A 23,565-nucleotide genomic window follows, 5' to 3' on the forward strand; every position below is an offset into this window, starting at 1 on the left:
ACCTCAATGACCTCTTCACCTTCGGAGGCGTCTCTACCAAACCAAGAATTCCGCCGGCGTTCATGTGCCTGACCGCAATGGATGCCAACCTCGAGGACCTCCTCAGATTCTGAGGCGCCTCGACCGACCTCGAACCCCTAATCTTCCTCCCATCAGGAGCAATTTCTTTCGTGAATCTTCCACTTGAGCCGGGATCACTCTCGCTCTTCTTCGCCTCTCCTGAATCCAATCTAGAAGATCTTCGAAGGAAGCGGGGTGCCGGGACGGGAGGCGAAGTTAGTTTATCTTCAGAAGACGGCGTTGCATGCTAGGTTTCTTCGTTTTCTTGTTGCCGTACGAACGACTGGGAGTAGGTCGTCCAGTCGTCTCGATACTCTTTGATGTCTGGAATCGAGGAGATCCGCTGGGGATTAGGTGATACCTGAGTCGCCGGCCGGTTTCACGTGTCCTGGTGGTCGGAACTCTCTTGGCCATCTCGTCTAATCGGAGCAAATGAAATTGCGTGGAGAGGGGGGAGTCGAGAGAGAGAAAAGCTTCAAAATTCATGGGCCAATTGGGCTTGTACAACCCAATTAGGTCAAAATAAACATTATCCATATCTATTTATAATATCAACAATTTTAGCGGTTAAGCTATAATTTTTAAAACTGGTAATTTTTGTCAATGATTTTATAAGGGCATCGAATTGGTTCGAACTCATTCTAAGACTGTTGAACGTTGTTATAAATAATAATTAAATGTTATAAGTCCCACCTCTTTGTGTTGAAATATGGATGCTCTAAATAGATTCTCATTGAAACAATAAAAAACTATTAGAGAAATTTAAAATATTTGTTTATAAATTAGTTAACGCATATAACTTATTTACATATTCAAATGTATTAACAGAATACTACTTTTCATAACCGGTAACTTGATCTGTCATAACAACCAGAAAAGAAAGTAGCAGTTCAAGACCAAAAAAGCAATCGAAGAAATAATCATGGGATGAGACTTTGGATTCCTCTAATTGAGAAACTAGAATGCACATTTGTGCTTGTTTAAACTTTCTTAGAACTATACATGAAACAAGCACAAAATAAAACACAAAACAATCCATCACAATCTCAACTGGAAAATTCCTAAAGGAAACGATAAACTCATTGTGACAAAGAAGTTCAAAAGTACATCCTTTCTGTCTAGAAATAATCTGTCGTCACGTATATATCAACCCAAGTGCACTGAAAGAGCCGCCAATTTTCAACACTATTAAAACCAAACCTCAAACTTCACTTGATCTGCCAAAAACGTAAAATGCAATTTTATTTGGGATTAAGATTAAGAACATTTAATTAGAAATATGATATTAGCTACTTTGAGAGATCGAACCAAAAGTGCAACTTTCCAAAGAATGGGAAACATCACAGATCCTCCATCACAATTAGGATGAAAGCCTACCCAATCCGTCTACCGTCTACTGAGGCAAGGTTTCTCCCAACTATGGGGAAACTCCATTTTTGAAGGTTGGATTTCCATCGTTCAAATGGAAATGATGATCCAGCTGCTTGGTTGGCCAACTGTGTACACTATTTCAACCATCGAAGTGTTTTTGCCATCAAGTGAGATTACTAAAATATCACCTCTTTGGTCATGCAACTGTGGTTCCTCAAACTGTCCATGGATCAGACAGATCAAGACAAGCCTGAAAATGGTAAATTTCAATAAAATTGTACAGATCAATGAACAATAGAATTGTTTGATAACACTTACAGTAATCTACAATGCAAGATTGGGAGAAAGGTATCTGGAGATATGAGAGAATAAAATTTTTTTATGCAATTTGACCTCAGATTAGCATTTTGGCACATTAATCCTTGCCGCCAATAGCCCAGGCCGCATTGAACCCGGTACGCAGATGCCAATGGGGCTCATGCCATAACTTATCATCATTGTGATCTTAAAAATAATTAAGCACCAACATAAACGCGCAGGAAAAAGATAAAATTAAAGAAATAGCAGTCCATGTTAAAGTGGGAAAAAAATACAGAATAGAGGACTCTTTACACAATATTTGTGCAATAACATGAACGAGTCCTAAAATTACAAAAAACCAAATAAATAAAATTGCATAATAAAAATGAAGGCAATGAAAAAAAAAGACAATAGTAGGCACACAATTTTCCTTACACAATAAAAAATAAAATAAAATTTTGGGAAGCAAATGAAAGCTCAGATTAGCATTTTGACACATTAATCCTTGCCACCAATAGCCCAGGCCACACTGAACCTGGTGCGCAGATGCTATTAGGACTCATGCTACAAGTTATCATCATTGCATTCACAATCAACAAATTCTTTCCGTATCAACATGATCAAGCTATACAAGTACAAAACCAAAGAAATAAAATTCTGTAGTAGAATAAAATTCAAAAAGTTGGATATTCAAATTGGAAATCAATTTATCCTCTAGATGAGAACCAAAAAATGAAAGAGAAAATACCGGAAAAAAAGAATAGAATATGCCAAGCATAGATTGAATTGATCTTGTGTGAGAAAGAGATAACAAAAGGGAACAGGGTTTCATCCCCCGGAGCCGCAAGCAGAAAAATCTTTAAATTTGTGTACAAGAGACAAAAGTTACACCTCCCTGATACATCATATGTGCAAGAGAAAAGGCAGATGGTCGTATTTATGTTCTCTCCTTCCATCCCACAGATTGAGGAGCAAATGAAGATTCCTTTATAGTAATTTTCCATTCATCTGAAGTTTTAATCTTCTTCCCTCTCACTGCCCTCCAGTCTAGATTCTCACTAACAAAATACAAGACAAGTAGAAGGAAAGAGGAAATGATGGCAATGCGTTTTGAAAATTTACCATTCCACTCTCGGCCCCTGTGCCCCTCAATGCCAGACCATGCGTCGGAGTGCGAGTAGATCACGAGATAAGGAAGTGAGACTGCGGGCGGCGGCGGCGGCGCCATCTTCCTTCCTTTCCACAAGCAGCCACCCCCTCATATATCGAAAACCCTAGCGCTTCAAATGGACGAACGAGCCGGCTCGTTACCATATAAACCCGAACCGAGGCCCAATTGTGGCATGTGGCAACCACAATTGGGCCTCGGTTCGGGTTTATAGACTGAGTGGCATCAAATAGACTGAATTTGGCGCCCAATTAAGCCCTAAGTCGAAGACTAGTTGCAGCAGAACGGAGAAAGCTTTTTCCTTTGTTTCACTGATTCAGTGCTTTCCATGGTCAACCTTCCTTCTGCCAAGGATACCTTCTTCGGTGCCTGAGAAAGCTGAAACAGTACTTCACCTGCAGCCTCCATCAGATGGCTTTAGAAGCACGGCAATCGCTGTGACTTGGTTCAAGTTCATCCGCTCCCCAGCCTTTTGCTTCTCTTTGCCCCACAACAAAACTCTGGTGTTCTTCCTCCCTCGTTTCCTTCCCGAGAAGCTTTCATCTAAATCAAGGAGGAATGGGTTCGACTACGGTTTTCTTCAAGGTGCTCTTGCCTGGATTCCTGGAGAAATTGGTATTCTTCTCTTTCTCCACTGATTCATTTTTGCTTCTTATTCTTTTTCAAAAGGAATTACTTGATCAACATGAAGGAATGCTATGCAACACATGATAGATGCCAGTCTTTTAACAGTCTAATAGTTTAGAGCTTTAATGATCATAGTTGGATCGAAAACAAACTCCTCCTCTTCTTAAATGACCAGTTGAAATCAATATATGCTATTTTGTCGCAGTCGATCCCTCGTATATTTGTTGAGAACCTTCCTGAAACCGACCGTCCCCTAAAGGTCAGCATTCGAAGCCCTCTGAAGACGTTTTGGCAAGTTCAAATCAAGCGGGAAGGCTGCGCCTTATATTTCACCGATGGCTGGAGGGAATTCGCTGAAGCTCACAACTTTGCTGTCGGATTCTTCTTGGTTTTCCGCTACAAAGGCAACATGGTTTTCACCATTGAGGTCTTCGGCTTGAATGGAGGTCTCAAGGATTACAATCACACTGGTGGTTGCAGATGCTTGAGCAGGGGTTTAGGTAATGTCGCACCAGTAGATCAAGTAAAACGCTTCACTGGTGATTATCCGAAAGTGCTTCTAATTTTTTTGTTGCAGTGCGATCAGGCTATGAGGAGAAACAACAGTTGGTTGTGGATGAGAATGACGCCTTGGTTGAAGAACAAGAAGAAGATCATATCATAGTCGAAGATTCCCCACTGCAATTGCCAAGTGGAACAGAACCACCACTTCAATTCGAGAAGAAAATACGTCCGTACAATCTGAAGTACAAGATAATGGTGAGTTCTCTAAACTTTGCTGTTGTACATGAAGAATTTCCTAGTGTTGAAGAGTAGTAAAGGAGGAAATCTGATGCAGGGTATTCCAAGACACTTGGCCTCGCGTAGTGAATTCAACACAGATCAAATGTTTCTGCTCAAAAATATGAGAGGGAGACCATGGCCAGTAAATTACCACCAAAATGGCAAGAACGGTTTTTTAAGGAGTGGATGGGATGCTTTCAGTAAGGATAATAATCTAGAATTGGGTGATCGATGCATCTTCAAGTTTATATCAAAAGGAGTGATGGAGGTAGAGGTGGTGAAACATAGGAAGTATTTGCTAGGATACTAAGATTTGATGATATAATTGATGTTGGGATGTAAAAGTTGAAAATGTACTGAACCTTAAATGTAAGTTATCAATTATTTTTCCTCACTGAATAGTTCAGGTAGAGGTCTTCATTCTAAATACTTGCAATGCATCATTTTTAGTTGCTTCTTAACATAAAATTAAAGGGTAAATACCCAATTTGAGTGTATCAAAATCTTCCTTTCTCACTCTTGCCAATCTCAACAATCCTAATATTTTGCGTTTACAACCTGATGATCAACCAACTATACTAGTTGATTGTTCTTCTACGTTGTCTTACTGCGAGGCCTATGTAAACTCACGGTAGTGTGGCAATGACCAAACCTAGCCACAAGGGCTAACGTAACAGCTAAGCCTAGTCATGAGGCCTCTACAAGGTCATAGAGGTCTTGCATAACCTCCACAAGGCACTTGCCGCCTCTTCGATAGTTCGCGATCATGTACATCCGTTGTGACCTCGTAACAATTAGGCAACATACTTATTGTGTTTTTGCCCCTCGATCTCACTAAGAGCTCACGGTTGGACATTGTCATCATGAACTCGCCTACGACCTCATGACAAACTGGCCACAATGACAACTAGTGGTCAGCAAAATCTTGATTAAATTGAAATAACTTACCAAACCAATTTAATTTGAAATTTTGACTAGGTTAATTCAAAATGTTATTTTTTTTTTAAAAAAAACTTATTTATTTTGATTTATTCAATCCAGTCTAATTATAAAATTTTAAACTCAGCTAAACCATTAAAATGAAATAAAAAAAATTCTAAACTACAGATAATTGACTAATACATTATCATCAGTTAATTGTTGGTGTAGATTTGTGACCGTTAAAAGAAATATGTAGTCGAGTGACACAGTCAACTAATATTTACAAATTAAGAATAATAAATTTAGGATAATCAATTAAATACATACAATACTGCTTGCTGGCAGCCGATTGTTGATAAAGGAACGGTAAATTATAATTAATTTTTCTTTTAAAAAAAAATTAAATTAGTCAGTTATTGAATTAACCAATTTTATATCAATTAGATTTATTCAATTTTATGATAAACTTGGATCCGTTCCATTTGTCTAAAAAAAAAATTTGAATTTGATTAGATCAATTTTGATTAATTCAATTCATTCTAACTAAATGCTAACTTATTTTTTGATTAATTCTATTCCATTTTAACCAAATGCTTAGTTTTAACGAAAACGGATCAACTTCCCATTTTTTTTCTTTTTGTATTCCTTTACTTTGTTTCCATTGGAGATTTTTTTTTCCCAGTGTTAATTCCTTTCCCTCCTGACCGCAGAGTGAAAATAGAGCATAAGATCGGTAATTGATGATGTACTCGTTTTTCAACAAGATTTTAGAGGAAGTAATACATCCTCAAATATGGATTTGATTTTTTTTTTTTTCAAAATGAAAGATATTTGCAATATAAAAACCTTGCTCTATTGGAAATGGGCAAACAAATTTGTGGAATGAATGTAAAATCACCAAGCTTTCAAATGCTAATGCTGTGGTACCATATTAATGGTGAGATCTCACATATTTGTTTCAGATATCCTTCTAGCAGTGACCCCAACAATCGCTGAAAGGATTCAATTATATAACTCCATTTACATAAACTTACAACATCAAGAAATCATGAGTGTTAATGATAAAGTATACATTAATTATCTTTATTTTTTTTTTTTTTAGAATAACAAATGGGGAAAATTCAAACGAAACTAGAGATCATATAGTGTACAAGAGACTCAAATAAACAACTTCTCTTTTGATAATTACACTTAATTAGCATCTTCCCAAGCTATGCTTGCTTGCTCCTTAAGGGCGCCATAAAGTGTTTGAGCTAGATTTAGTAGAAAAAGATCTGAATTATGCTTCGCTAAAAGGGAAACGGACACAGGAAGGCCATCATGCATCCCAAGTGGTATAGAAATCTGGGCACCATGATACCAGTGAGCTTGCCATCCGGTAGTATGATAAAGAGAAAAATAGCGAAACCATGAACATATTTACTTGGGTACCTGGCAATATCCAGACATTCCAGCAATAGAAAGCAAGGAAAATGCCTTAGATCGAAAGTTGCCCAGCTTATCGACCTCCATGTTTAATTTAGGTGGGGCGCCAGGAATTGTAGGCAGTGCAAGAACTCCGTTGTCCTGTGACCAAAAAAAAAAAGAGGAAGGGAAAAAAATGAATTGGTTACATTCTCAAATTATAGTAATGCACAACTGAAGATTCGGGTTCTCTCTTCCAAATGAACGCAGTTCTTAATCACTACTAGACACGATCAATTGTTGACAATATCAAAAATTGAACATCCATCAGTTTATCCAGTCCTTTTATAGTTCTACCACAATTGCATAGCATGCCTAGATAAATCTACCAGATCTTTTAGTACATGGACTACACATCACAATAGACCAAAGAAGAAAAATGCAGTTTAACTAGTGAAGGTAGAGAAACTTAAAACGTTCAATATAATTAACATTTGTATCACATTCGAAGAATGTGCAATAATAAAAGGAATAACTATTGGATAGTTTTCAGGGTACCTGCAAAAGGTTCGACAATGACACTTGAAGCTCGCTTCTTATAGGATGACATAATTCCGAGTCTTCATATGTTGCATTAAGAGCTTCAGATACCCGTTCCAGTATTCCAGGACCTAAAGTAGGTTTTGTTGAATTCAACCAAGCTTCATGATTTGTTTTGAACTCAAATCTACAGAAAGAAGAGAATGCAGAATAACTTGTAACAAAAATAATTTAGATTATCTCAAGATACATTAGTAGGCAATGGACAAAAGAAAAGAATCACTATAATAGTTTGAAGCAGGGCTCTAATCACAAACTGAATCAATCCATCATACTGGGATATGATGGCTGGCGTTCATTATTGTTCTCAACTCTTTTACATCATTAAGTGTATATTGGTACTCTATTGGTCGAACAAATTGTCAAGAACATTATGAAAATGACATGGTCTCCACAGAACATACATAAGCTCCAAGAGTTGCTACATGAGCAGCTCGTTGATGTGAAAATTTCTACTGAACTATATATATATAAAAGGATATGTGACCATAGATGAAAGGAAGTTATTTAATAGTTTTTCTTTAAAAAATTGCACAACAGAATATGGTGTTTTAGTGGAGTACGAACTACTAGGCCATAATATACTACGATATGCATAAATGATCAAATTCCAATGGTAACTGTTGTTCAAACATTAATAGTTTTGTTGAACAGGTAGTGGCCTGACCATGATAAAAAAATCTTCTGTGAATTAAATTTCAAGCACTTATTAGTAATCAGTTCTTCTTTGGATAGAGTGGATATCTTATGGCAATAATGACATTGGAATCATAAGAGACACATTTTGGTCATTGTTTATAGAAACTCCATATTGTATTGATTTAATCCTAATACTATTTAATTCTAAATTTATGACGTTAGATATATTGCCATGTTACCATTAATGCCTTTGATGCACTTGGAATGCTATAGGATTTAATGTTCTTGTTGGTTGCACATGGATGAAGCAAGAGCAGACTGCTATTACTGCACTGGACTATCTATCAATGTTATGGTGCTTCCAGACTAAACAATTTCAGTAGTTCGAGCCATTACAATACAAGAAACAGCTTAGCACTAATGGGGGATAAATATCCATGAAAATATAGATAGCCAATAGCTAGAGATACGGACAAATAATATCTAGAGTGCTAGACCTTTGAAGTAGCCGCATGGCATGTGAGAGAGCTGCAAGAACTGGTACAGTAGATTCTTGATTTGCATATAACCCACTAATGAACTTCAGCAAACTTGGAACATTATGGTAAATGTAGTCACCAAGATTTACATCATTAAGTAAACTAGCTGCAGAAGTTTGTAATAATTATTTGAGAAACAAAGTAATGATAGGATAATCTGGTGATGAGTGTTAAAACTAATTTTGTGAGGTAAGAACTAAGAACTCACAACCAAATATCTTTTTCACAGAATTTTTGAGAATTTGAGAGACTTTATCACTGGGAGAACCCAAATACTCGAAGCAATCGCCTGGAACAACAAATTGTGTTGGTAATCCTGTTGTGTTGGATGATGACGGTAGCAGAACCTGGCCTACCCGAGTCAGGGTAATAGGGTCTCTAGCAAACCATCCTGACAATATTTAATTGTAAATCAAGTCTATGAACTCAAAGATAAAATTAAAGTAAACAATCTTCAAGTGAAGATTAGGGACAAGCATTCTATAGAAGATCCCTCTACAGAGTTTTCATCTATGACAATCATTCTGCCTTGTTGTGGATCTCATCCAAACATAACTAATTTTTACCATCAAACCATATTATTTCTTATATGTATGGATGATAATCCAACAAGAAGGAACCAATGGTCGTAGATGACAGCTCCATAAAGAGATTTATAGATGGGTCATCTATGATAGAATCTTTGTCCAAGATTAGACAAGTTCATCCGTTTTACTCTATAAACCCTACTTTCATTATTCTCTTCACACCCTAGCAGATTTTGACCTATATGTTACCTTCCAAAAAAATGTAATAAAAAACTAACATAAGACCAAATAGAGGGATGTGAAATGTAGATGGATGCACTTTTCTTATTCCTTTCCAATTAGCTTATTATATAGATTTAATCATGTCCAAGCTTGAAATAATGCTACAAAGGTTAAATTTAAAATACCACTAAACAGCTTTCAAGCTGTAAGGCAAACAACCAAAATGTTCAATATCCACAATCTGACAGGTCAGATCAGGTTCATATAAGTATACACGTACATTAAATTCTATAAAGCATTATGCAGTTACAGGTGGATACCTATATGAGAGAGGAAGCAAGAATGACTAAAATCAAAACAGAGAAGTTGCTTCTTTAGTATTTTCAAAATTCGCATACAGTCATACAGATGTTTTAAGCGACATGACTGTGAGAAGATGCCCTAAACAATTGTTCACAAAAATAGTCTTCATTAATATCTGACTTAAAACGTGTTAAGTTTAGTTGTTATTCAAATGATCTTGGTAATCTCAAAAATAAAGTAGAATACATATGAGAAAAAAATATGATGAGTAACTGCAAGATAACTTTAATAATATATGTCCCAGTTATATCTCAGAGACAACTTGTCTTACAAATCTGAATGGCCTTGGGAAACACAAGAAAATGAAGACATCCAGTCTAGTAAAGAGACCCTCATCCTTACTTGAGAGGTGATTTCTGTGATTTTTTAATCTAAACTTGTAATATTTAATAAATTTATTATTGGATGGTATTGGAGAGTTCTACACTTCTATGTAAAATCTGAAAACATAAAAAATCAATCTTTTCATGGATCATTCTTCAAGTATGAAGTTGATGCATATCTAGATCACTGCACGGTGCACCTTGTGGAACCTAGAGTATTTTCAAATTTTATGATAAAAGAATAGATTCTGAATACTAATAGGTACAATATCCATGCAATAAAAAGCATATTCAGATTTTGGCATTTGGTGAAGAACCACTTTCCTTCATGATTTGGTTTCTCCTATGATTAATGCATATATAGTGAGGGCCTTACACTGTAATGAAAGCATAAAATAAATCGACTAGAGTAAATTGCATTGAAAGAATGAAGTTTGATCCTTACCTACAGTGTCAAAGATTTGTGCCATTGGAGTTACACCTACTGTGGAAATAATGCCATGCGAAGGACGGAAACCAAAAATTCCACAATAAGAAGCAGGAACTCTAACACTTCCACCGGTATCAGTTCCTACAGAAACATAAGCATGTAAAGGTGTTCATACTGATATAATGGATATGCTAGGATTGTTTCTCCTTGTTGAATTTACAAACAATAATAATGATACTAAACAACTGGTTCATATAAATAATTACAGACAAACAACATAAAAAAGGCCTTGAATCAAACTTACCCTTGATATGGTTTTCATTGCACATTAATATTTTGACCAAACTATAGTTTTAGCAATAAACTTGTGATTTTTTTTCTTGTCTGGTCTTGATTGTAAGACTTCAAGGATGAGGACCTAGTTTGATTGATTTGGAAGAAAAATGGTCTTCAAGTTCATTTGCTTTATAATTACTCGACCTCGTTAAGTGAACTGTGTAGGTATTTGCATCCATAAAATTCAGCATAAGAATAAATAATTTATTAGAATAAATACGAGAAGAAATTTGGTGCAAAAACCTAGTGAAAAGTCAACTAGATTTGCAGCAACCGCTACTGCAGATCCACTTGATGATCCGCCAGGGACTCTATCAGGGGCACATGGATTAGTTGGTGTGCCATAATGATAGTTTTCTCCATTAATGCTGCATCAAATTTTGTTACTTTTCCAATAGATAAAATAGTTCTATCAACTTCATAGAAAAATAAGCAGTATGCCTGCTTTTAACCTGTATGCCATCTCATCCATGACAGTTTTACCCACGCATGTCGCACCAGCTTCGAGAACGGCCAGTACAGAGGGAGCAGTGAAGGTCGGTGCCGTATGCGTCCTAGCCCAGTCGGGGTTCCCAAACCCGGTAGTGCAGCCGGTAATGTCGAATCTAGAACCAGAAACAGCATAAGAAAAACGTGATATGAAAGGAATGAGAAAAAAGATGGTCAAATCGGAAGGTAAATGACGCAGCAAGTAGAGAGGAGGAGGAGGAGGAGGAGGAGGAGGAGAGGCACATGTCTTTGACAGCGAATGTGAGGCCACGGAGTAGGGGAGGGGGTTGATCGGGGGAAGAAGATGGCGGCGGAAGGAGTCGCAGATTGTTGAGGAAGGCCCCGAAGGGATCAAGGTTTGGTTTCAGCGCCATGTCGCGCAGCGCAGCAGCTTCCCCTTCTCCCTCGCTTTCGCTTGTGGCTCCTTATCCCAACTCCGCCTCTCGTTTTCAGTAGTGTCAGGCTAGAGTTCACAATTTTTTTTCACGCTCATTTCATTTTTTTTTTCACAATATAAAAAAATATAAACAAAGTGAATGTGTCTGTGAGAGGAAAAAAATCAATAATTTTTTAATGGTATAAAGATATAAAAATTAGTAAATTGATGTTATGAAAAATATTTTCTAAGGTAAAATATTTTAAATTTAAATATAATTTAATATGGAAGTGTGGATGAAAAGCATAATAAATTATGTGATATACTTTCCTATTATAAAAATAATAGTTGAATAAATTTTTAATATGATGAGGTATAGAGTTGTCAGATGGATTAATTATTGGCTGACTCATTTTCTTGAGATTGATAAATCTTTAATCTAACTTAATCCAAGAAGAATTGTGGATTATGGATTAGACGAACCAATCGGTGGACCCATAAAAAATTGTTAAAAAAATTAAAAAGTTTTATATCTAACGATTTACTTAAGTAACAATCAATTCTAAAAAATAAACATTTTAAATATAAATAGACAGAAATGAATACTTATGTTTGATAAAAAATACTGTTTTATTTCAAAATTATAATAAAGAAAGTTAATAAATTGACATAAAATTTGACTTATATGTGTTTCTCAATCTACGAGTCAACCCAAGCCTGTCATGAGTTGACTTGCGTGGATCTAGACGGGCTGGCCCGCGACGGACTTGAGTTGATAAAATTTTAACTCAATCTACTTAAATTGTTTAGGGGAGAGGGGCAGGCCAACCCGACAACCTCAATCTAAATTGACGACTTTAATGGGGTGTCAGTCTTTTAAAGTGAAATAATAATAAAATGTTATTTATTTTTAGAGAAGTTGTCTTTAAATCCTAATGACAATTCTAACTCCCTAATCGGTCCCTGTGTTAGATAAAATTCATTTTCACTCCCTGACAAATAGATTCCTTTATTTTAACTCCCTAATGGATAGAAATTTACCTCATTACCCTCAATTTTAATTAAACCCCCCTAATACATTTTTCCCTCCCGATTCCCAACATCGGTTTTTACCCTAAACTATCGACAGCCATACTCATCGAATGGAGTTGATGGCCGAAATCAGAGAGGCAATTAGACCTTTGAAGTGAAGCAGCACCTTACTTTATTCAAACCAAGGGAAAACTAGTGAACAAGAGAAAAAAGTATGATTTTTTTCCATTTAAATTGCACTTTTATGAGTGGATTTGTGTTTGATCATTTTCAATTGAATAATTCCATGAGATTTAGGGTTATATTTCTGATTGGGGTTGTGTAATTTCTTGTCAATTAAAGTGAAACAGTGCCTTAGTTTTTTGCTATCGATTTCATGCCCAATATTTAGGTTTAGTTTTTTTATTATATTTGTATTTTATCTATTTCCATTGTGGAGTGATTATCTGAAAATTCTTTATAGTAGTTGATTTCATGTCCAATTTTTATTGTTTAGTTTTGAATCGAAACATTGTTCAATTTTTAAGAATTCTATAGAAAATTTATTTTTTATCTTGAATTTTATATGAATGAAGTTTTGATCTTTAGTTTTTATATTATGAATTGAATGTAGTGTTTTTGTTGATTAGGTCGAAAATGGATTCTGAAAGTGGACCTTGCAACCTTGTATTTTTGGGTAGTTGTAAGTGTAAGAAGCAGTTATTTCTGATTTCAATTTTTAGTGATTATAATTTAATAATAGATATATTTGTGAGTCTTGGCAACAAATGTGCAGAGATTAATCTTGAATCTATGATTCTACAACACGTATCTCTGTAACATAAGATGTATGTGACTTTGAACAATGATGATGATGTCCTTAATATGATACATCTTCATATATGTATAAAGCTCAGTATGGTCGATTTGAGGGTAGAGAGTAGAAACGAACATGTCGACAACCTAAATTTTGGGAGGTAGATTATTATATCCCTTTTCATATTATGGTTTTGATAATATTTTATGTTACATCTAGTATAAGTGGATATGATATCATTTAGTTAACACTACTAATCGTATTTACATTTATTGCTTTCATTATATATGTATGGTATATACCTTTTTATACTTATTTTTGTTCAATGCATCTTGATAATTTTGTATCAAACTGGTAACAATTGAGCAGAAACACACACAATTAAGGAGTGATGAGGAGATTGAATAGACCCGTTGCCGAATACTCTAGATGCTTGGATTAATTGTATCCATGGCGAAGGGCAAAAATTCAAGGATGTTGCTGATTATAGAAGATGTGTTAAAACTATGTTGTTGCTATAAGACGTTCATTTTTTATCGAAAAAATGATAGTTAGAAGATTATTGCTATTTGTAGTAAAAAGAGTTGTGGATAGAGAATTTATGCTTCAAAATATAAAGCAGATAGTATATTTGAGATTCAAAAATGCAACTTACGGCATACATGTGGTGAGAACAATCTACTTAGTAGAGGACATCCTAAAGCTGATGCAACTTGGATTGCTAATGTGGTGAAAGATAAACTGAGAGCAGAGCCCTCTTATCACCCTTGTACAATTCAAAAAGACTTGTAAAGAGATTATGGTATAGAGTTAAACTACCACAAAGTGTGGAAAGACAAGGACTTAACGATACGTGATATTCATAGCACAGAGAAGGTATGTTGCGACAAGCTAAGATGGTATTGTCATGCTATTCGAGAAACAAATCCTAGTAATGTTGTTGAGTGTGAGATTGATCTCATAACTAATAAATGTTGATGGTTATTCATTTGTTTCCATGTATATGTAGTTGATTTTGTTACTAGTTGTAGGCTGTTGATTTTTTTAATGGGATGCATATAAAAAATAAGTATAAAGGTAGTATCCTAGTTGTTGTGTCGAACGATGCCAATGATGATCTTTTCAGAATTACTTATTTTGTAGTGGATGCAGAGAATGATGCTAATTGGGAATGGTTATGTTATCATTTGAGAAATATCATACTTTCATGTCAAAGAATTCTATTCAACGAGTTCACATTTTTCTCTGACAGACACCCGAGGATTATGAAGGCAATTGAGCAACTATTTGTGAGTAGTCACCATCCTTATTGTTTAAGACATTTAGTGGATAATTTTGTAAAGTAAGTAAATTAATTACTTACTTTCGTCTAGAAAATTTTTATTTTAATCTTTATATTAATATATGTTTTAAGGGAAATTTATGAATCTTTTGAATCTGAAATATTTTTTATTTTTGTCATTCTAAGTGTTGCAAAGTTATCCAAAACATAACAAAAAGCACTGGTCTTCAGTATTTAAGAAAGCTACATATGCTCCATCTTTGCAAGAGCATGAACAACATATAAACAATATCATACACTCCACGCTACTTGCCATTGGATTTATTGCACATTCCCAACCACAAAGTTGGGCAAATGATTTATTTTTTGGTCATAGATGGGGTATTATGAATAATATTACAGTCGAATATTGGAATAATTGGGTTAAACCAGCTCGTTATCTCCCTATTGTGGCTAGGTGGACCACATACGCATGTAAATCATGAACATGATGCTTCTGCGATGTGAATCGACATTAGCAATGGTTTGAGATAGTGTTTATTCTAAATCCTGCAATTTAATAGTGCATTGGTCATATAATTGGAAGTTTGAGATAGTTATGTTGGGTTCTTCGAGCCGCGAAAATCGCTTTTTCGCGTCGCGGAAACCCCGAAGGACCCAAAGCCGTAGATCCGTGCAAAGATTCGTATACAAAATTCGAAAAACTATTTCTTGTACGAGTTCAAAAACTGATCTACTACTTAGATCTACGAGGAAAAAGTGTTTACCCTTGATGCGCGCCCTACGCGAATCCCGCTCTTCCAAGGTGTTGCCGGATCTCAAGACCGTCAAGCGCCGGTCCTCTAGAAGTATCCACACGGACAACTTAGGTGGAGAAAAATCTCACACAAAGGTGTGCTAGCACCTTGGTGAGATTCGGCCAAGCAAGGAGGAGAGGGAGAGGGAGAGCTTGAGAGGAAGGAGGAAGAAGATGCACCACTTGAATGAAAAATCAAATTCTCCTTCACACCCAAAGTGGCCGGCCACTCTCCATGGTAAAACCACCAAATTAATTGCAATTAATATGAAACCATTAAGAGTTGTAACCCCCATGAGGTGGCACTCTAGGATGATGTGGATCAACACCATTGGTCCACATATTGCCACCTCACTAAATGACATGGCAACATGTGTAACCTCCTCATTTAATGTGGGCCGGCCACATTAAATGCTATGGAGGCTTGTAACCTCCATGAGGTGGCACACATTGATGATGTGGAGCAATCCTATTGGTCCACATCTTGCCAACTCACTAGTGATGTGGCAAAAAGTCAAGTCAAACATGACTTTTTCTCTTCCTCTCAAATCAAGTCAAACTTGATCAAATCTCTTTCATGGTTGATCTAGTCCAACCATATGATTCAAACCAACTTAATATAATGAATCTAATTCATTAAATTAAGTTGATTTAAACATGAATCAACTTGAGTCCAACTCAATTAGCCCAATTTGGATTACTCTTAATCCAATATGATTCATCAAATGAATCTAATCCTCTTGGTTCATCATATGAACCAAATCTCTATCTAATTGTCCTAAGTGTGTGACCCTATAGGTTCTTGTAACGTTGGCAATGCCCTAAACCCATTTAGGAGCATAAGTAATGAGCGGTATCTAGCAACACATCATTACTACCCAAGTTACAAGAATGTTGAGATCCAACATCACCTTGTGACTACTAATTGTGACTCCTCACAATATGTGACAAATGTCCTTCTATCCTAGACATCTAGATTGATCAATGTGAGGCATAGACCGTGTCATCCTCTAATCAATCTAAATCTTGAACTCCAAGTAGACTCACTCGATCAAATGAGCTCAACATCTAATGTTGACTCATTTGGGCATGGCCATGCACTTAGTGGTCTCACTCTATCAAGAATACCGATGTCGCTCCCGTCATATGGGAGGGATAGATCCCATCTACATCACTCACATCCCTCTACATAATTCGTTATATACCCAGAATCCACCCAGTTACGGGTGACGTTTGACGAAACTAAAGTACATAACTCCTTATGTAGGGATCCATGGTGACTTCAGGTCTAAGGACTAATAGTCATACTAATAGCCACATGAGAAAGTATATGACACTCATATAACGATCCATGATACTTTCTCATGGCGGGTCATTCAGTATACATTCTCCAATGCATACCCATGTGTCAACTTGATATCTCCATATCCATGACTTGTGAGATCAAGTCATCGAGCTGACCTACATGCTAGTCTTATTGCATTAACATTGTCCCTGAATGTTAATACTCGACTATGAATGATTTAGAGTAGTGTTCCCTATATCATCTCACTATCGATTCAACTAATCGATTGATATAGGTATGAACCTTCTACTCAAGGACGCTATTATACTTAGTCTATTTGACACTAATACAATTAAGTATAATAACCAAACAAATGCCTTTATTAATATACAAGAATATGATATACATGAGTCCATACAATCATCAAATGATTGGCTCTAGGGCTCTAACTAACAAGTTAATGGTGAAAATCCTTTGCTATTGATTTAATGGATAACAGTTGTTCATGTTATTGGTGCAGTTTGCACTAATGGTCTAAATCAGGTTTTGATAAATAACAAATAAGTTAAGTTAGGTTATATTGTGATCTAACCACATGATTAAGTGTGCAGTACGAAGTCCAGATAGGTCGATAGGCCAATCGAATATTTGGCAGGAAACCCAGCTAGGTCAACGAGCCGACCAAATAGCTAGTGCGAAGTCTAGTTAGGTCAACGGGCCGATCGGATAGCTGGTGCGAAGTCTAGCTAAGTCAACGGGCCGACCGGATAACTGGCATGAAGTCCAGATAGGTCGACGGACTGACCAAATATCTGGTAAACTGGTAAGTTAAGATAAGTCACTTGAGGAGAGTGACCAAGTGAGGACGCGTCCCGGTTGAAGGGACAGTTGGCATCGATCCAGTTTAGGTTCATTTGAGATCCTTAAGCTAAGACCTTGACTAGTTCCTAGGAGGATAGGAACTAATTATTGCTCTTTATTATTAAATTATTATTTGTCCTAATACTTGTTTTGCAGGTTATTTGGACTAACATTGTTTTGCAAAATAAAAGGAGAAAAGTTACCTTCGGATGAATAGTGTCTAAAGGCGCCTTCAAGCAGTGAAGTCACCTTCGTACTGTTTATTAAAGGCGCCTTCCACAGGATAAATTTTGGCTGAAGTCATGGATAAGTGTCTGGCTATTCAGGATCGAATTTGCCTCATTAGAGGCGCCTTCCATGGCTATGGAAGGTGCCTTCCATGGCTATGGAAGGTGCCTTCCATGCCTTTAATAAGGCTGTCTTGAGAAGGCATTGGAACACAACTGATATACGAGCTACTGCGCGCTCATTTAAGCTTTTGACTGCTCCAGGCTTCTGCTACGACTCTGCTACGAAGCTACTACACCCGACGACTGTTTCGAAGACTTCCAATCACAGTTGATAGACTGACACTAACACATGAACGCTCTCACACTCGATCCTTACGTGTTGGTAACAAGTTCTATTTTTGTACTTAATTTCTGCAACGGGAAGTGCAGCCTGTTGCACTTCTCTAATTTTATTTGTACTCGATTCCTTCTTTTAGAGGTACCAGAAGAGGTCTTTAGTGAATTACCCATCGATAGGTTCGTGCGATCTGGGTCTTGGAGTAGGAGTTGCCGAAAGCTCTGAACCAAATAAACCACTTGTGTGTTTTTGGTGTTGGCTTTTCCTTTTAATATTTCGATGTGTACTCTACTTTGTTTTTAAAACCGAAAAGAAAATTTTTGAAAATCATATGATTCACCCCCCCCCCCTCTCACATGCGATCGATTCAACACATGCAGAGCTTGGCAGATCAATAAGCATCCATGCAAGCATGCTTACAACGTTATTGAGTTGAAGTCATTATCATTGTATGATTTTTACGACAAGTATTTAAAGATGGGAAAGTATTGCCAAGCATACAAATGAATTATTAATCCAATCCAAACTTTTGACATTAACGAGTCAAATCTTGATAAAGGAAATGTAATAAATGCTCTTAAAGTGCGTAGTTAGCTAGGTCGTATGAGGACTAAGAGGATACCATTGTAAGTTGAAACACGTATGTCAAAGTATAGTCATTGTTATACAAAATGCCACAACAGATACAACTGCAAAGAAGCTATAAAGTAGCTGTTATTTATTCATTTCATTAAAATGGTGTTTCAATGTTTTAACTTACCTATTTGTTAGTAAATATATGACACTTAGTTTTTTGCAATCTTACTCTATATTTTTTGTGGGTAGCCTGATAAAGTTTTTTACACTTTCACAGGAAAAAGATATTTCTAGAATGGAAATCAAGCATGGTCTTACGTTGAAGATGACATACACGTTCAAGTGACAACATTGGTGATTTATGTATTGTTTGATGGTTCTCTTTTTGGAAATATTGTGCAAGACTTGGTTTGTTTCGATATGTAGTCATTGTAATATACTATGATGTATTATGTTTTTATATGTGGTTGTATGGTGGGAACTTATAGTTGTGTTTGAGGTTTATGTTGACTTTGTATAATGTATGGTGGGAACTTATGGTTATTTTTGTGGTTTTTGTTGACTTTGTATCATGTATTAGTTATTGTTGTATTTGTGGATGATGTTAGACACTTGAATAATATGTGTTTGTGTTTTGATATTTGATTTATGCTTTGGTTGAAGTGGAGGGTTTATGGATGACCAATTCATATCAAATTTTGGCCAAAAACTTGAGTATAAATTTTGATAAATTGGATATATGAAATGCAAGGATGAATACTAATATTGAGAAATTAGGTATATAATAATAATCACTAATTAACTGAAATATGATATCATAAGCACGTTAATAATCACTAATAAACCCTTCCCCATATATGATATATAATGATGTTTCCTCAATAAGTATGTGTTATACAATGCACCATCCATTTTATCATAAAGTTTGGATCACGATACCATTTTCAACTTTAGCTACTGTTTAATGAAACATGATATGGGACTAATTAAAGTATAATTATACAAATTCTCAATACACAGTTTACTTACTATAACGGTAAATTGCCTTTAAATTTCCAACCACAACTCCAACTATCTTGTCAATCTCTGGGTCAGAAAGCATATGTTCCCACTAATATGATACCATTTGTTAACATTTAGGTACAAATTATGCAAATTATCCATACCTAAATATTGTTCAATTATACCCAATTAAATTATATACATACTTGAATTTTAATATAGTGTATGGAATCAATTGGTGTTGTTTAGTGGGGACCACAACATTCCAATTAGTGCCTAATTTGCATCCAAATGTACTCAATAATTTACAAATAATACTGCAATCATGTACATATATACTTGAATTGGAGTTAATTGTACCTGATTTCTTGAGGAAACGAGACCTATTGAGGAAGTCTCATACCTGGATACTCAAATTTTGTACAATTATACTTAATTAAATTACAACATACTTGAATTTTGATATTTAGTACCTAATAAAGTAGATTATGTACCTTGATTAAGAATGTGAAGCAATAAGTCGAGAAATAGTATTATTGACCTTAATCCCCTTAGAAATAATCATCCATAGCGGTTCTATTGACAACAACATCATGTTGATTAGTAGGGACCACAACATTTCAATTAGTGCATAACTTGCATCCAAATGTACCAAATAATTTACAAATAGTACTATATTTGTGTATATATATATACTTGAATTGGAGTCAATTGTACCCGATTTCTTGAGCCAATGAGACTTATCGAAGAAGTCTCATACCTAGATACTTAAATTTTCTACAATTATACTCAATTAAATTACATACATATTTGAATTTAGATATTTAGTACATAATAAAGTGGATTATGTACCTTGATAAGGAATGTGAAGCAATAAATCGAGCAATAGTGTCATTGACCTTAATCCACGTTATATGATCAATGAAACTAGGTCATATGGCCAAAAAACTCACCAACATTAATCACTTCTAGGATTTGATTATGGGTGTACACCACATCATGTGATGTCAAACATATATAGCATACATTTTCCTTTTCTACTTTTGAAGTATTGAATCTCATATTGGTTCATCCATATTGATGTTATTGTGTTAATGCTTTCTCGATGGAAATAATCATTCATAGTGGTTCTATTAACATCAACACATGTTGATTAGTGGAGACTACGACATTTCAATTAGTGCCTAACTTGCATCCAAATGTACCTGATAATGTACAAGTCATACTACATTATGTACATATTATTGGTTGCTATTCGGAATACCGTCCTAGTTCCCCTGTACAAAAATTTGTACAAGCATAGAACTATCCTAGCTACCCATGTGTTCTATTAAAGTTAAATTTGGATTACAAACGATGCTTAACATTATTAATCCAAATTTTTCCGTTAGAAGTTAAACTTGAATTGGGAACGAAACTTAACATTCTTACTTCAAGTTCAACTGATGTGATCTTCCTAAGTTAAATTATATTACAGAAGTTGATCAAATATCTATTTCAAGGATCGACTTCCAGGTCAAACATGGTGAGGCACTAGGCCTTCTTGGGTATGAGATCATCCACCACTGCCTAGTCAAAGCCTTTCAAAGAAATTAGATATTTAAACTTTTCACAGTAAACAAGGTTTAACAATAGAGACCTCAATAGAAACACATTATCGAAACATGAAATTGAAACGAAAATTGATAACAAAAATGATAATTAAAATCGATAACCTCTTGTGTTTGATTTTTCAAGATCTATACAAAAGATGAACTAGTTATACCTCTTGTAACTTATAGACCTCTTGATCTTCTATTGTATTCCTCTTCTTATCTCGGACGTCGTGTGGGCGACGATCTACCAAGACGAGAATCCACCCAAGCCTTCTTCTTCCTTTCAAGTTTCAGCCACCAACTTTCTCCAAGAGATGTTGAAGTTCGGCCATCAACTTTCCTCCAAGGGGATGCTAGACAAGAGAACCTCCTCTTCTTCTTCTCCTTCAAGCAACCGACCATCAATGAATCTCCACACCAATATACCGCCGGCCACCAAGAGTGAAAACAAAGGAGAAGAGAGAAAGAGTAAGGGCCGGCCACCACCAAGGAAGATAGGAGAGGAATAGAAGATGCATTATTCTAAGGTGAGGCACCTCTACCCTCTCTTTTATATTCCTGGGTCTTGGCAAATAAGGAAAATTTTAAACATAATTAAAACTTCCTTATATTCCTTGCCAATGACTAAAAAGGAAAGTTTTAAAATAAAAAATTAAAACTTCCTTTTCTTCTTATCATGGCCGGCCACATGCTTGTTCTCCAAGCAAGGAAAGATTTTAAATAAAAATTAAAATCTCTCTTTTAAAAATCTCTTTTGTGGATAGTTCTAAAAGGAATGTTTTATAAATTAAAATATCTCTCTTTTAAATCCTTTTATGGATATCTATAAAAGATAAGATTTAAAATAAAACATGTTTCAAGAAAGGAAAGTTTTATTAAAAAATTAAAATCTTTCTTTCACATTTTAGATAACTACAAATAAGGAAAGATTTCAAATCTCTCTTTTATTCCTTTGTAGAAACCTATAAAAGGAAAAATTTTAAAATTTAAAACTCTCTTTTAAAACCAACATAAAAGGAAAGTTTTCAACAAGATAAAAACTTCCTTTTATTTCCTTTTTATGACCAATCTAAAAAAGGAAAGTTTTATATTAAAATCATCCTTTTAAATTCTTTTAATGGATCTCTGTAAAAGGAAAGATTTTACAAAATAAAACTTCCTTTTGAATTCAATGTGGCCGACCACCCTTGCTTGGGCTCCAAGCTAGGGCCGACCACAACTTGAACCCATCTAACCTTGGTTTGGCTGGACCTAGCTTGAGCTCCAAGCTTGGCTTGGCCGACCACCTTAAGGTGGGTAAGAAGTTGTGTTTGGGCGGATGTAAGACTTTATAAATAAGAGACTACAATAGGGACCAAGAGGAGGAATTAGCTTTGGTCTCCTGATGAGCTTGAGCTTCCCGTGTTTGCCCCAAACACCGAACTCAAGTTCATCAATAATATCTCATTCTTCTAAAGAGTTATTATTGCACTACCACACCAATCCCATATTACTATATGGGCTCCTTCTTATCATGAGTGTGTTAGTCTCCCTGTGTTTAAGATATTGAATGCCCACTAATTAAATGAGTTACTGACAACTCACTTAATTAATATCTAGCTCCAAGAGTAGTACCACTCAATCTTATCGTCATGTCGGACTAAGTCCACTTGTAGGGTTTACATGACAATCCTTATGAGCTTTTCAAGGGGACATCATCAACCTAGATTACTAGGACACAGTTTCATTCTATAATCAACAACACACCATATAAATAATATCATTTCCCAACTTATCGGGCTTATTGATTTAACGAGATAAATTGCACCCTTTGATAAATCAAAGAAATAAATACTAAGTATATGTGCTTGTTGTTATATCATGATTAAGAGTACACACTTCCATAATAACAGAGGTATTATTCTTTTATATAGTCAGTATAAAAAGATACTACCTCAATTGGTCCTGCTCAATACACTCATAGTGTACTAGTATAATTTATTAGTCAAGATAAACTAATACCTAATTACACTACAACCACTCCAATGGTTTTCCTCATTCCATCTTGGTTGTGAGCAACTATTTATAATTTATAAGGATCTGATAACATGATCTTCTGTGTATCTTCTCACACCATGTTATCTATAATATAAATTAAATGGACAACTATACTTAGCATAAATGTAGGCATTTGACCAATGTGATTCTTATATATTTATACAAAAAGCTAGACTTTTAGTATATACTCTAACAATCTCCCACTTATACTAAAAGTCTATGCTGCCAAATACCCTGCCATATATGTAAAATACCAAA

General features: G+C 35.5%; 2 protein-coding genes and 1 long non-coding RNA gene across 3 annotated transcripts; 1 reads left to right on the forward strand and 2 right to left on the reverse strand.

Moving 5' to 3' along the window:
* Positions 1 to 977: 977 nt before the first annotated feature.
* On the reverse strand, positions 978 to 3,013 carry LOC122028089. The gene is made up of 2 exons (XR_006124638.1): positions 2,854 to 3,013; positions 978 to 1,681 (listed from the first exon to the last, which is right to left on the reverse strand). It is a non-coding gene; the product is annotated as an uncharacterized LOC122028089 (long non-coding RNA).
* Positions 3,014 to 3,150: 137 nt separating this feature from the next.
* On the forward strand, positions 3,151 to 4,703 carry LOC122027781 (B3 domain-containing protein REM5-like). The gene is made up of 4 exons (XM_042586788.1): positions 3,151 to 3,514; positions 3,732 to 4,026; positions 4,104 to 4,285; positions 4,365 to 4,703. Exons 1-4 carry the CDS (start codon positions 3,458 to 3,460, stop codon positions 4,617 to 4,619), a joined length of 789 nt encoding a protein of 262 aa, XP_042442722.1. The 5' UTR covers positions 3,151 to 3,457; the 3' UTR covers positions 4,620 to 4,703.
* A 1,504-nt stretch (positions 4,704 to 6,207) lies between these two features.
* Positions 6,208 to 11,576, reverse strand: LOC122027255 (amidase 1-like). Its single transcript, XM_042586181.1, has 9 exons — positions 11,346 to 11,576; positions 11,066 to 11,218; positions 10,857 to 10,981; positions 10,293 to 10,418; positions 8,621 to 8,803; positions 8,371 to 8,518; positions 7,193 to 7,361; positions 6,662 to 6,796; positions 6,208 to 6,574 (listed from the first exon to the last, which is right to left on the reverse strand). Exons 1-9 carry the CDS (start codon positions 11,474 to 11,476, stop codon positions 6,422 to 6,424), a joined length of 1,323 nt encoding a protein of 440 aa, XP_042442115.1. The 5' UTR covers positions 11,477 to 11,576; the 3' UTR covers positions 6,208 to 6,421.
* Positions 11,577 to 23,565: the final 11,989 nt, after the last annotated feature.

The sequence above is a fragment of the Zingiber officinale genome, chromosome 10A, assembly GCF_018446385.1.
Source record: "Zingiber officinale cultivar Zhangliang chromosome 10A, Zo_v1.1, whole genome shotgun sequence".
In the NCBI taxonomy this organism is placed as follows: domain Eukaryota; kingdom Viridiplantae; phylum Streptophyta; class Magnoliopsida; order Zingiberales; family Zingiberaceae; genus Zingiber; species Zingiber officinale.

Coding starts and splice junctions, on each gene's coding strand:
- LOC122027781 (XM_042586788.1), top strand. CDS start 3,458: ATGGGTTCGACTACGGTTTTCTTCAAGGTGCTCTTGCCTGGATTCCTG. Junction 3,515..3,731: donor CTGGATTCCTGGAGAAATTG/GTATTCTTCTCT, acceptor ATTTTGTCGCAG/TCGATCCCTCGTATATTTGT. Junction 4,027..4,103: donor ATGCTTGAGCAGGGGTTTAG/GTAATGTCGCAC, acceptor TTTTTGTTGCAG/TGCGATCAGGCTATGAGGAG.
- LOC122027255 (XM_042586181.1), bottom strand. CDS start 11,476: ATGGCGCTGAAACCAAACCTTGATCCCTTCGGGGCCTTCCTCAACAAT. Junction 10,419..10,856: donor TCTAGTTGACTTTTCACTAG/GTTTTTGCACCA, acceptor ATGTTTCTGTAG/GAACTGATACCGGTGGAAGT. Junction 7,362..8,370: donor GCCATGCGGCTACTTCAAAG/GTCTAGCACTCT, acceptor TTCTTTCTGTAG/ATTTGAGTTCAAAACAAATC.